A 14576-nucleotide genomic window follows, 5' to 3' on the forward strand; every position below is an offset into this window, starting at 1 on the left:
AGGGTAGCAATTGAGTTGGTAGTTTTTAGTTTTTCCTGCCTGCCAGCAACATCGACCACAACCACAATTGAACCGCGAGGAACCGGGAAAAGAATAACCATAGGAAGCTTACAAATGGCCAATGTTATTAAGGAGCGCTGCTTGTTTAACTTGGCAACGGACATAGGCGGTAGTGAACTGTGTTTTTCCTTTCCCTACCGGTGCCAAGTTGGACAGAGAAAATTTCAAATGATCATTCTTGACCACCAAGAGCGCCTTCCCTGTCCATCGGTTCAAGGCAAGGCCGGATGGGAACGTGTGGCTATCATATACATTTATTTCCCGACCAACCACGGTCAGTTGCCGCTTTCGATACGCTTCAGGTATCGTCGGAAAACCATGCCACCACCGTGATTCTGACCCCTTCTGGTTCTAGGCCCCGAGGCCAAATAGGTAGAGGGTGGTAGGTAGAGTGGGGAAGCTGTGATGAAAAACCATAATAAAATAGAACCTACCGACCGATCCACGGTTGGATTGATGGGCAATGGCTTTATCGCCTGGTGGGATGGCCGGCATGGCGATCACGGAAGGGGCTCTAAGAGGGTAGGGGGATTTTGGAATTTTTTCGCGCACAAGCGAAACGAATCAGTATGATGCAATTCTCCACTGCGACTCACTAACGGTAGAGTTATCGAAGAACGGACCCCAATAAAACCCACGGGCGAAGCAAAAACGGAGAAAACCGTTCATTTTACGGTAGGAATGACTTTTAATTTTTAGCTAAGCGAGAAAAGGCAACGAGATGGTAAAAGCTAGGCGATCGACGGTCAGCGATCTCTTAAGAACTATTTTTCTTGCGCTAAAAACAACAATCAGTAAGGCGTGATTTGATTGCGTAAATTATGAAGAGTAAAACAAAGAAGTGCTCAATCTTTAAGCGTTAAACTATTACTTAAAAGTCCACTTCATAAAAAAGGGAATGAATTCTTCGACATTCCAGCCCATGTTGGGTGCGATAAATTAAACCAGAAAATGCCGTCAACTTCCCATGATCGTATAGCAAAGGGAGCATTTCATACTGGCGATGATCGTCGGCAAAGATTGGCGCCGAACAATGGTCTATCATCGCGTTGACCTACAAAAAACCTGTGACTTTCCTCCGCCCTGCACCGATTTCCCATCGAACCCGTATCCCACACGATTACGGATACGGTAAAGAAAGTATTGTTTGCACGACTTCAATAACCCTCCACCCGGGAAAATTCCGCCGCCAATCGAACCGACTTTGAAGAAATCACACCGAATTGTTTTGATCCACCCCGGGCTGGTGCGATATTGAGCTGGTGTCATGTAAAAAAAAGAAACCGCTCCGTTTGGGAAATGATCTTGAATTCAAACAATGACGAACATTCCGGCACAAAAATGGTGGAACGTTTTTCTTCCGAACCTGCATACATGTAGAAGGGGAGCCTTACTTTCACTTTGGATCTAACGCGTCATAAACATTCCGTAAAACTATTTTTTCCTCCCGCCGATTTCTCACTTTCGTCGCGGGAGCACGATTTTGGGAAGTGTTTGAGATTGGGAAAAAGAAAAAAAAACGAACGATCACATTCGACCCGTTTTTCTTCCCGGTGATGTCGAACAATGAATTCACGAAATTAATAGACCGGAAAAACTTTTCGCGTGCACCTGGGTTAAAGGGTTTTACTGGGCGTTCACTGATCCAGACCCGGGTGAATTTCCAATTGAAAAGTGAACCCCAAATTAAACGAACCTGTCCCGCGATGGCTTATCATCTTCCGGTGGGATGGAAAATTATTATTTTTCTGCATTAAAATTTCTCTTACGCCTTATTTTGCGATAAACAAGTGGCGATGCATAAACACCAGGCATGTGAACCATAAAAGCACCTGTTTTAGGTTTTTTTTCGTGTTTAACGTCAGTTCGGTAATTACGGAGCAACATGAAAAAGTAATTGATTAAGCAAGGTGTGTGTCGAAAAGACGTCGAATGCAACAGGCTGCAACCATAGGTATCGCGGATGTTATGAGTTTTCAATAGATTGGCTGCAACGGGGTTTTCAACTTGAGTTTTCATACTTAACACATAAGGATACTCACAGCATTTTTATGTTATTTCTTGCAATTCTTTCGTCTGAATTCAATCGGTAATATAAAATTCAGGCGTTGTTAATATCTGGTTCATAAGCAGCTTCTATTTTAGATTCAGTATGATTAGTCATAGCTGATTATTCCCGGAAAAGCATAAGAAGCTTATGGAGAAGGTAAAAATAAACGTCTTGATCAAAATGACATTCAATTTGACTCCCCGTTGCGTGATGCCGGTGTTAATCCGGATGACCACCTTCGTTGGACTATGAGTCAGTATCTGTTTTTTTTTTATTTCACACTCTTTGGAGTTTCAACGAACGATCAGCTCAATCTTCTTCTTCTTGCGAAAGCTGCTGCGCAACTGCACATGCAAGCCCGTGCAGGGTTAGCATTTATGTTGTTGCACCGAGTACGCCGAGGCCGTGCCTTGCGTAGGCACCAATGTAGCACATGGTGTTCGAAATTAGTACTTACCACTAAAACCTTGCGCATTCACACAAGCCGGCGCCGCTTCCACGGCCCTTTTGGTGGAGCGCTAAGACAGGCGCGTGCGAAGCAAAAGAATTGAAAAGTTGAAGCTGAAAAAGCTCATTTTCGTGCGGCTGGCATTCGGCGAGCGACTTTAGCGAGCGTCGGTTCCCTGTCAGCATATTCGGCGTCTTGTGTTGACTCACCGGCGGTTCGCAAGCATGTTGTAACCTTTTCGGCTCGCTCCATCGATCCTTCCCCCTTGCTCTGGTTTTGCCATCCCATGTGCGCACGCAAAAGAAACCGGATTTCTGACCGGAATTTCGTAGTCATGCCTTGCATGTCGCAGCGCCAGGAAAAATTGGGCCAAAAGCGTAAACGTGGTGTGGGGGCAGGAAAGAGGAAGCGCCACTCAACGCTCCAACGTTGGATAAATTGCAGCGTGTCGCGTTCTCAGGCGATGCTGGTAAACCGGGCTACACCGCACGATCGTTGGCTTGATGATCGACACCTTTTACCGAACACCTTTGGTGGTGTTGGGAACCACCATTCGACTCCATCTTGGCTGGCATCGCCATTGACCCTGATCACATCGAGTAAAGCGAGGGCAACACTCCCTCGGGTTCCATTTATTGGGGAAACACACACACCTTTTAGTAATCCAGTTTCCACACGGCGGGGAAGTGTTTTCCTATATGAAAAATGTATTTCCTTTCCTGCTGGTTCGGCGGGAATAAAACCGCCGTTAGCCACAGCTTTACATGGTTGAGAAAAAAAGCTCGAAGCACTAAATTTTTGACGATGTGACAGTTTACAGAGGGCGTGCTAACTAAACCAACGGGCCGCTTGCTTGTGTACTTTCGTACAGACATTTCCGCTTTCCGGCAACAAACGCGCCCCTCCCCCCTACATACACTTTACGGTCAACCTTTCTGTTGACATCAACAACAACAACAACAACAACCGTCCACCGAGCAGCGTTTAACGGTTCATTGCGATCGACAAACAACCGGGCGGTGACAACAACAACGGCAACAAACCGCTGACCATGTCGACCACGGAGTAACCTCCAACACTACGGTTCGTTCGTGGAAAAGTTCAAAAGTGTTTTTCCCGACCGTAGTACCGTAGTTCCTCTTCCGCCAAAGCTGGGTGTGAATGTCCCACTCGATCGGCCCGGCGTTTGCCGTGTGTGACAAATTGGGTTTCCGCCCGAAACTGTGTCACGGCAACCGGGATAGGTTAATGGGGCTCGAATGATGAGCTCGTTGTGAAACTGGCTTTGCTCCACATCAGCGTGATTGGCTTTTTTGTCACCGAATTCTCAAGTATTCAAAAGAGAGATGACCATTTTGGGGTGGTTCAAATCCATTGGCACTAGAAGCTTTTCCAAAGCTAGGGTGTATAATTGTCCCGAGATTAGATTCCTCGATGAGAGAGTCATTGCAATTCTTGAGAGACATAAATCAAATCGGCAATTTATTGCCATACCGTCACAGAAGGCCATTTAACAGGAACCTCATATTCAACGGACGCTTCGAACTGGGATGACCTAATCTAATGGAAACAAGTAATTTCTTAGGCTCATCCAAAAAGCAAGGAGAATTCTACGGAGCCTCGCACCATCTCAACATTCGCATATCCAAGATGGGGCTTTTTATTTTAGAACCTCATTGAGCTCCCAACTCCTTAAAAAACAAAAGCGCAACTGCGGACTCTCGAACAATGAATTATTCTTAAACTATTCGATATGAAAGGATCGATAATTTTGTTTCGGATAGAATGTCATATGTTAAAAATGATTAAAGTTCATCAAATGTTGTACCCGCTCCAGAAGGTATAGACTTTTTCTATGGCATTCTTTACCAGTTGTAGAAAGTCCATAAACCGCTCGTTCGACTTGAACTTCCTGATGGCAACCAGTTCAACGTCATGCACAACAATTTGACCCAACATATCCAGCATCATCTACTCCAAGGTCTGTTGATCTTTCGCATACAGTTCAACATTCAACTCCCCTGTGGAAGATCAATCGGGTTTAATACCAACGATCTCCATCTTCCAAACTGCTTTAACGTCTTCTCGCTGGTCGTATTTCGAGCCGTTTAGATCCTATTGTACTGCCGGATGCTTTTGTGCAAAAACGTAAATTGAGGACACGCTTCCTCGAAAACCATTTCTTGCGTTGATGGAATCGGGGGTCTCATTTGGAATTGGAATACGATCTTTTTAAACTGGCTTCAATGGTGCACATGCATCGAAACAAAAGCGTGTCTTGGAAAGCCGAGTGTAAATTGCGATCAGCTAAAAGAGACGCATAACTCTGGGGCTCTGGGGAGGACTCTATAGGTAACGTTCCGTAACGATCGATGGTCTACGATTGTTCCGCGTTCGGTTCGCTGGTTCTACGGTCGTTAGTGGGTCACTCCCTCTGGCCAATTTCCATACAATGCCGTGCCGCCGTGGGTCACTCGTAGCCCGGCTGTTGGATCGTAGATCACGAGGATCGCCTCTAACTGGACTCTTCTGGTGTCTGTTTTGCAGGGGGAGAAATTCTGTCGCAGGTGTACTTAAAACATGCGCTCCTCATTTCGGTCCTACCGGATGGCGTTTCGATCCGACTGACGACGCCTGGCAAGCAGCAGCACGTCGAAGCACGCCTACCCGGGCACCTGCTGGACAACCACTGGCACACGCTGGAGTTCGTCTACCAGACGGGATCGCTGTACTGCGTGATTGACAAGCAGCCGACGCTGATCGCCAACCAGAGCTACAATGCGCCGCTGCTGCACGATCAGGAGATCAAGAACGAGGCGGCCGTGCTGATCCTCGGCAAACAGTTCTCCGGCTGTCTGCTGCACGGTCCCGGTTTGGTGTTCAACGCGAGCGCTATGCACGCCGAAGCGGTCGTGTTTGGACCGTGTCCGCTGGCCGGCGGTCCCTGCACGGACCAGGACGTCCTCGAGGGTGTCCCGGTTGATTACTGCCTGCACGAGCCGTGTATGCAGCATGGTACCTGCGTGTCCGGGGCCGACTCGTACGAGTGTCACTGCACCGCGCGCTATACCGGCAAGAACTGCCAGCTGGACATGGGCGCACCGTGCCAGAGCTACCCGTGCCAGCATGGGGGCACCTGTTCCGAGGACAGTAAGGGGGACTTCCGGTGCAGCTGTGCGTCCGGCTACACTGGCTTCCTGTGCGAGACCGAGCTGAGCGTCCATCCGCTCTGTGCAACGACGCCGTGTGCCAACAACGGCACATGCCGAGTGCCGCCCGGAGCAGCCAGCTTCGAGTGTGACTGCCTGCGAGGCTTCACCGGGGCGCGTTGTGAGATCAACTCGGAAGACTGCAAGCCGAACGTGTGCCTCAACGGAGGCCGCTGCATCGACGGCGTGGATGCGTTCACCTGCGACTGCAAGGGCACCGGGTACGGTGGCACACTCTGCCAGAACAACATCGACGAGTGCCTGAGCAATCCGTGCCACAACGGCGGCACCTGCTTCGACACGTACGGTTCGTTCCTGTGCGACTGTCCGCCCGGCTTCACCGGGGCCAAGTGCATGCTGAGCATCAACGAGTGCAAGTCCCAACCGTGCCAGAACGGTGGCACCTGCGTGGACACGCGCGAGGGCTTCGAGTGTCGCTGCATTCCCGGATACAACGGAGCACTCTGCGAGCTGGAACCGGGCTGTGGTCAGTGTCCGCCGGACTCCGAGTGTATCGCCGGTCGGTGTGTCTGCAAACCGGGCACGACAGGTATGTCACTAGGCTTCCCTACCCCTCCCCACCATACCTATACTCCTTAGATCCAAACTCGAACGATTCCAACTCCTCGCTCGACTAGCCGCACGCGCACGTTACAAAATTCAAAATTTTATTCACCAACCATCAAAAAAACATCCACCAATCCTTCCTGCTCTCGCTTCCCACCTCCCTGCTCTCCCGTTCTATTTTCTTGTAGGCCTGGTAGGACTTTGCGTAGAGCAAACCACGGCCGCCGCCGTCGTTACGATCGCGTCCAACACCAACATGAACGCCGCCGGCACAAGTGCACAGAAATCCCAGGCCCTCACTACTAATGCATGCTCTAGCTATTGCCTCAATGGCGCCAGCTGCGTTGCCGCACCCCCGACCGGAGGCGCCGGTTTCGCTCAAAATTTTACCTGTGTTTGTGCTAGCGGATTTACAGGTTGGCTACTTATATTCGATATATTAATCTATTTTTATCTACTACTTAAGTTACTTCTAAAACTTGTATACATTGTCGGTGTGTTTCGCTTTTACTTCAAGTTTTCTGTTACTGTCCCGTCTGTTTGTTTTTCCGCTTGTGTTTCGTTGTGCTTTTACGAACAGCAATTGTCCTGTCACCGCAAAATATCGACACTGTTTCTTGGCAAATTCACGTCTTGATTCTAATGTTATTGAAATTGGTTAAATTTTTCTTAAAATGTTTTACTCAAATGTTTTATTCTGTAAAAAACTTGATTACATAAAATGCAAAAATACGTAAAAATTCAAAAATTGTATCTTTATCAATGTTTTCTATCATGAAAGGATGAATGCTCTTGTCGATATTGCTAGGATAAAATTGAACAGACCAATTTTGATAATTTCAAAAACAGATCCTTTTTATAACTGTGTACCAAAACCCAACGGAATGGTGTCGATGGAATCTGCTTCGCTCAGTGTTGCCTCGAACCTTTTTGATTGAGATATCCCTAACCTTTACCTTCTCTTGTACATCGCTTCAACAACGCCAGGAAACCGCTGTGAATCGCCGATCGCGCTTCCGTACTCGGACGAATGCAACTGCCTGAACGGTGGCAGCTGCGCACCGAACGGTTCCACCTGCATCTGTCCCCAAGGATACGAAGGGTCACGGTGTGAGCGAGAGACGAGCACCACAGGTCCCACGGGAAGCTCAGGAGGATCCCTCTGCAGCCCGTCCAACTGTGCCGAACCGTTCCGCTGCATCGGTGGCAAGTGTCAGTGTCCGGATGGTGTGGCGAGCTGCGACAGTCCGTGCGCCTCGTCACCGTGCCAGAACAACGGATCGTGCTTCCTGCAGGGCCAAGGGTACGGCTGTAAGTGTGCGCCCGGCTACGAGGGGAAGCGTTGCGAGAACGACATCGACGAGTGCAAGCGGGACGGTATCTGCGGAAACGGCATCTGTCAGAATACGCCCGGCTCGTTCCGGTGCTTCTGTACGCCCGGGTACACGGGGCTCAACTGTGATCTGGACGTGGACGAGTGTCTGAGCCGGCCGTGCAAGAACAACGCCGAGTGCCAGAACAAGCAGAACGACTACGAGTGCATCTGCCCGCCCGGGTACACGGGGAAGGACTGCAGCGTGGACATCGACGAGTGCGAGGGTAACCCGTGCTCGAAGGGCTCGAAGTGTCTGGACCAGGTGGCCAACTTTACGTGCGTTTGCGTGCCAGGAATGACGGGACGGTTGTGCGAAATCGATATCGACGATTGTGAGGTAAGCTGGCCGAAAACTCCACGGTGTTTCGCGTTTCGATGAACTAACGCCCTTCTTTTCCCGACAGAGTCAACCGTGCCAGAATGGAGGACGCTGCATCGACCAGCTGGGTGGTTTCCAGTGTGACTGTGGCGGTACCGGGTACTCGGGCACCTTCTGCCAGACGAACATCAACGAGTGCGAATCGAACCCGTGCACCAACGGGGCCGAGTGTGTGGACAAGGTGAACAACTACACCTGCACCTGCTACCCGGGCTACACCGGGAAGAACTGCGAGGAAGACATCGACGAGTGCGAAAGTGCCCCGTGTCTGTACGGCGGCACCTGTCTGCAGCACTCGAACCAATCGCTCTACCAGTCGGGGTCATTCCTGGTCGCCAAAGGGCTCCCGAGTTACTTCTCGCAGTCATTCTCGTACGCGATCGCTGACGGCTACGAGTGCGTCTGCGTGCCGGGCACGATGGGCACCAACTGCGAGACGAACATCAACGAGTGCGAATCAAACCCGTGCAAGAACGGCCAGTGCGTGGACGGTGTGGGCAATTACACGTGCGAGTGCGAGCCGGGCTTCGAGGGAGCGCACTGCGAGACGGACATCGACGAGTGCCTAAAGTATAATCCGTGCGTGCACGGCACGTGCATGGATGGGCGAAACAACTACAACTGCGACTGCGATGCGCTCTGGGGTGGCAAGAACTGCTCGGTGGCGCTGACGGGGTGTCTGAAGCAACCGTGCCTGAACGGTGGCACTTGCATGCCGTACCTGGAGAATGAGACGCAGCACCGGTTCAACTGCTCGTGCCGACAGGGCTTCCACGGCAAGACGTGCAACACGGTGACGACGATGTCGCTCGTTGCCACCAGCCTGCTGGTGGTAAACACGACCCGCGACGAAGGCTACGACATTCAGCTACGCTTTAAGACGACACTGCCGAACGGGATCCTCGCTTTCGGCAACGGTGCTACCTCGTATATTCTGGTGCTGAACAACGGGCGGCTAAACCTACACTCCGCACTGCTCAACCGCTGGGATGGCGTGTTTATCGGCTCCGAGTTGAACAACAGTAAGTGGCAGAAGGTGTTTGTGGCGATTAATTCCTCCCATCTGGTCCTGTCAGCGAACGACGAGCAGACGATCTATCCGATCGCATCGTACGAGGGAACCAACGGTGCCAACACATCCTTCCCGATCACGTACCTCGGTGGAACGACACCATCGTTGGCACAACCCTACCTCAAGCACATCGCTCGGGCCGTGTCGAGCTTCGTCGGGTGCATGGAAGACGTGGTGATCAACGACCAGTATGTGCTGCCTGGGCAGGAGCAGGAGTTTACCAGCCTCACCAACATCGACACTGGTTGCCCGCGGACGGAACAGTGTCACCCGAATCCGTGCCATTCGAACGGCCACTGTACGGATCTGTGGCATACGTTCTCGTGCAGCTGCCAGCGGCCACACCTCGGGCACACGTGCAAGTACAACATTACGGCGGCCACGTTTGGCCACGAAAACACCACCAACTCGGCCGTCAAGGTGACCGTGAGTGATGTAGCGCGCCGTGCCATCCGCTCCGTGCTGGACATCTCCATGTTCATCCGCACGCGCAAACCCTCCGGGCAGGTGTTTTACCTCGGTTCCGATCCGGAGAATCAGAGTGTCAGCAGCAGTAACCAGCCACCCGGAGACGCCTCGTACGTGTCGGCGTTCCTCGCCAAGGGCGAACTGCTCGTGCGCATGATCTTCAACGACACACCGGAGGGCTACACGGTCGGTGGGAACAAGCTGGACAACGGGTACCTGCACCTGATCGAGGTGATCCGCAACTCGACGCTCATCCAGGTGAAGCTGAACGGTACCGAGTACTTCCGCAAGACGCTCTCCACCTCCGGGCAGCTGAATGCGCAGGTGCTCTACCTCGGAGGCCCACCGCCCAACGCCGACAGCATCAACAGCCTGTACAAGGACGACTCGGAGAAGCAGTACTTCAAGGGCATCATCCAGGACGTGCAGGTATCCAATGGGACGCACGAGATGATCGTTGAAATGTACCCGCTCGCCAACGGTACCGACGGGCTGGTGCTGCCGGCACCGTTCGGGCAGGTCACCATCGACCGGAACTCGGTGCTGGAGGGCATCGTTTCGGACGATCTGTGCCGGAGTCAGCCGTGCTATCATGACGCGTACTGCGAGAACACGTGGAACGATTTCATGTAAGTGGGCTCCAGTGAGGAACCTGTTATTATCTGATATTCTGACTGCCCGAGGGAAGTCGGAGACATATAGCGATCATCTAACCGGCATTTAGTCAAAGCGTTAATCTTGGCATATCTTCACGTTTCTTCTCTTTGACACAACATATGCGCACTCATGCAAACACACATACATCTCAAACATACCTCAAACCATTCTCACCATCCAGCCAGTGCAAGTGGCTAGAGTGGTTGGGATCGTTAGTCGAAGTAAAACGGTTCTGGGAACAGTTTACCGCGGCTAGGTAACGAAATGCCCTTCCTTCCATGGTGTTGTAATTGTTGTTATCGTACGATCCTCGTGTTCAATTACGGTCAAGTTAATATTTAATGCTTAACTATCTACTATTGTTATTCTTCAAATAGTAAAATGATCCAAACATGTAACATACAGTCTTAACAAGAGCCTATCCGATCTCATCGCAACATTAATAGTTATTTGCTGAAACAATCTCATTGTTGAGATTCATAATTAATGTCAGGTCCCGCACCTGACCCGAAGTCAGTAAAAATAGCAATTTATTTTTAAATGGTAGAGCCATCTCTTCACTGACAAATGTACGACCTAGTGGAAAATCTGTGAGAACTTGTGAGCGAATAAGGAACATAGAAAAAGATGCATCCATATGATAAACTTATTTTTCCCAAGTGGCACTTGATAGAACTGTGAAAATTATCGATATATATCGTATCGTTTAGCTCTGCTGTTTTCAAAATGGATTCTTCTATTCTGTTGCATTTATCATTATTTCAATTAAATATATTGTTTTAGTTTATTTTCAATTTGTAAAATCTACTTCCATAAAATTTTACAAAATGTGTTACTTGCGGATACAAAAATGTTGGATGTGAAAGGTGGTGTTCTACAAGCAAAAATACGGTGAATGAGCACAATATCAAAATGATTTTTTTGTCGGTCATTCTAGTTGAACACTTTACCGCGATAATCTATAAATTGGGACAAACTAAGAGGTTCCCTTTTAATTTCCCATACTATTTTTGCTGGATAATTAGAGAAAGTGTGCACCATTTAATTTATTTTAAAGCCTTTTGTTGTTTCCTATTTTTTACTTTTAAACTTTAAACTGAAAGATTCAACTGAGCATTAATATGTTAAAAAAGTGTCACGATCCTTCTGAAAGGAACAAAATTAATGATTAATTTCCAAATTCAAATATTAACATGGCCAAGGCTCCCTAGTAGCTGATGTCCATTTAAAGTGCTCGATTTCTCGTTTTTCTACATGTTATTTCGATACAATATTATAAATTTTGTTAATTTGATATTCTCTCGTCACTTCCAGATGTACCTGTCCAAGAGGCTACAAGGGCAAATACTGCCAGGACATTCAGTTCTGCGAGCTGCAAAAGTGTCCGATGAATGCGACCTGCCAGAACCGGGACGCCGGCTACGAGTGCATCTCGAATATGACCTTCTACGATGACAAGGAACCGCTCGTGTACACGTTCGAGGATGCGGACCACAAGGAGATCAACATCGAGACGATCGAGATCTCGTACCGGACCAAGTTCGGTGGCACGCTGCTGTACGTCCATGATGGCGATATGTACTTCGAGATCTCCACTATCCGCAAGCTGGTCACGATCTCGTGGCTGCTGTCGAGCGATCTGCCCGAAACGCACCGCTTCGAGCGGGAGCTGGGTGACGACGATGACGATAGCTACGATTGGCACACCCTCTACGTAAGGGCGAGCTCGGGCGGCAACCTGGAGGCGGGCTGGAAGGGCTGGGAAACCGCCATCGATCCGCAGCCGAGTCTGACGGCTAGCATCGATTACTACGCGTTCCGGCACCTGTTCTCCGGCCGACGGCAGATCTACCTCGGCGGTATGCCGGCGACGGCACACATCGAGAACAACTCGGTGGTGGGCAGCGGGCTGGACAAGGGTTCCTCGTTCAAGGGTTGCCTCGGGGAGACGCGCGTCGGTGGCTACCTGCTGCCGTTCTTCCCCCACGAGGCCATCTACCCGGACACGTTCAACCTGACCGAGGCGCACTTTACACTCAACTCGAGCCAACCGGACCAGGGCTGCATCCTGTGCTTCCAGCAGTCGTGCAAGAACGGTGGCGTTTGTAGTAACCCTTCAGAGCAGTACGCATGCGATTGTCCGGCCGGTTACGAAAGCGACGATTGCTCCCAGAACATCGACGAGTGTCTGATGGCCAACTGCACCAACGGGGCCACTTGTGTGGACGGGGTGGCCAACTTTACCTGCCAGTGCGTCGAAGGCTACGAGGGCCGGCTGTGCGAGATCGAAATCAACGAGTGCGATTCCAACCCGTGCCAACACGGAGGCACCTGTCGGGATCTGCTGGCCGAGTTTGCTTGCACCTGCCCGGAGGAATACGCCGGACCGCAGTGCGAGGTGTTCCGATTGGTTACCTGCGAGAACACGCCCTGCCGCAATGGATCACGTTGTGTCGACGGTTACAGTGAGTCACCGGAATACGCAATTCGAAACGACATCAAAACGTTCTTGTAACATTCTTTATCTACTCCACACCACAGATATGACCACCGGAAACAACTTCACGTGTTCGTGCAGTGCCGGATTCGCGGGGCCACTGTGTGACACTCCGTTTTGCGCGATCGAACCCTGCCAAAACAGTGGCTTCTGTGAGACGGAAGCAATGGTAAGCATCGCAAACGACATACGGCAAAGAACTTTCAACTAAAAGTTGTCGCTTTCTCGCATCCCGCAGATTCCTGTATGCAGCTGCCAGCCCGGGTACGTCGGAACGTACTGTGAGACGGAGGTGAACGAGTGCGAATCGGCACCGTGCCAGAACGGTGGCCAGTGCGTCGATTTCATCAACGAGTATCGCTGCAACTGCACCGGCACCGGGTTCGATGGCAAGCACTGCGAGCAGGACATCAATGAGTGTCTCCAGGAGCGGATCAGCTGTGGTGGTCGAGGCGATTGCATCAACACGGAAGGTTCCTTCAGGTGCGATCAGGTGGAGGTTGCCATCGTTGAGCGAGCGAAATTATAACACCCCAATCGATTGCTTCATTGCAGGTGCCGCTGCGAGGAAGGCATGTGTGGGAAGGACTGCGCCCAGTTCGATCCGTGCCAGCAGAATCCTAGCATCTGCCTGAATGGTGGCATCTGCGTGGAGGATTGCGACAAGGAGCGACGGTACTATTGCAACTGCACCGGCGGCTACACCGGCGTCAACTGTTCCGAGCAGGTAAGCTAGCCGATCCGCAAAGCTTCTGCCTCCGACTGCTTAGAATGCACTCGCGTGAAATACGGGATCCTGCTGGAAGAAATCATCACCACAATCATCACATCGCATTTCTCATCTCACATTCTTTCTCTTTCGCGTCATCTCCGTCCCTTCTAGGCTGATAACACTATCAACGAGATAAGCTATCTGGACACGGTTTACTACTATGTGCATAACTTTGTGGGGAGTGTTCTATTCTTACTCTAATCAACTCTTTACGCACCGTAGACGAGTCTACGCCTCTCTGTACATGGTTTTGTTACGGATTTTATGTTATGTTTTTCCTCTCATGCTTTTCTAAATCTATAGAACTAACCGATAACAAGTTACAACTAACCCAAAAAATAACTTATATGGAGTATTTTAAAAATGTAGAAACGAAATAATCACTAAATTAGTTACGTATCGAGTAAATAACTAACAACTTAAGCATCTAGTCCGGGATAACAATACAAACACGTAAAATTGTTTTGTATTCAAATTCATCTTTCATTGATCAATTCATTTATGACAATGAAACCAATCATTAATAATATACTATCTCCATAAACTACACTCGATCTTAATACAGATATTTAAAAACCATGGAATTCTGCCGTTATAATTGTTCATTGGAGTTTTGGTTAAGTATTTTTGTGGTCCGATAACTGCTACAAAGCATATGAACCGATTGTATGATTTAAGAGCTTTTTAACAATTGAATCAGAAATGCTGTATTTTCGTCCTTGATTATTTCCGCTGATTACACCAAAAATTATTCGTTACACCGACTTTTTCAGTTCACCGGTTATCACTCTATTAAACTAGTTGGTTCGAATTGAGCAATTCGTTTTGTACTCAATTTTCGCATTTGAACTGCGCATTGATTTGTATTATTATTTCGTTGCTTGTTACATGACAAACAAAACTTTTAAATACTTCCCGTGTCGTTTAAATTGTTTATGATATGATTTAGGCACTTGAAAAATATGGGAAAAGGAAGTCCAATGGTACCGCCCTAATAATCTCCTTATCATCGTTGCATGTTT

The 14576-nt window shown here is 49.5% G+C and overlaps 1 protein-coding gene across 2 annotated transcripts in view; it reads left to right on the forward strand.

The window, feature by feature from the left end:
- The window catches only part of LOC131271345 (protein crumbs), a 33236-nt gene that overhangs the window by 16714 nt on the left and 1946 nt on the right, over nucleotides 1-14576 (forward strand). Inside the window, exons 3-11 of one of the 2 annotated variants that reach the window (XM_058272746.1) lie at nucleotides 5106-6317; nucleotides 6523-6750; nucleotides 7322-8046; nucleotides 8114-10257; nucleotides 11600-12750; nucleotides 12827-12951; nucleotides 13021-13265; nucleotides 13338-13509; nucleotides 13666-13737. In XM_058272746.1, coding sequence (XP_058128729.1) covers nucleotides 5106-6317; nucleotides 6523-6750; nucleotides 7322-8046; nucleotides 8114-10257; nucleotides 11600-12750; nucleotides 12827-12951; nucleotides 13021-13265; nucleotides 13338-13509; nucleotides 13666-13737 — 6074 coding nt within the window. The remainder of the gene's footprint in view (nucleotides 1-5105; nucleotides 6318-6522; nucleotides 6751-7321; nucleotides 8047-8113; nucleotides 10258-11599; nucleotides 12751-12826; nucleotides 12952-13020; nucleotides 13266-13337; nucleotides 13510-13665; nucleotides 13738-14576) is intronic. The other variant, XM_058272747.1, reaches the window with a different exon arrangement.

The sequence above is a fragment of the Anopheles coustani genome, chromosome 3 (assembly GCF_943734705.1).
Source record: "Anopheles coustani chromosome 3, idAnoCousDA_361_x.2, whole genome shotgun sequence".
NCBI classification, from domain to species: Eukaryota; Metazoa; Arthropoda; class Insecta; order Diptera; family Culicidae; genus Anopheles; species Anopheles coustani.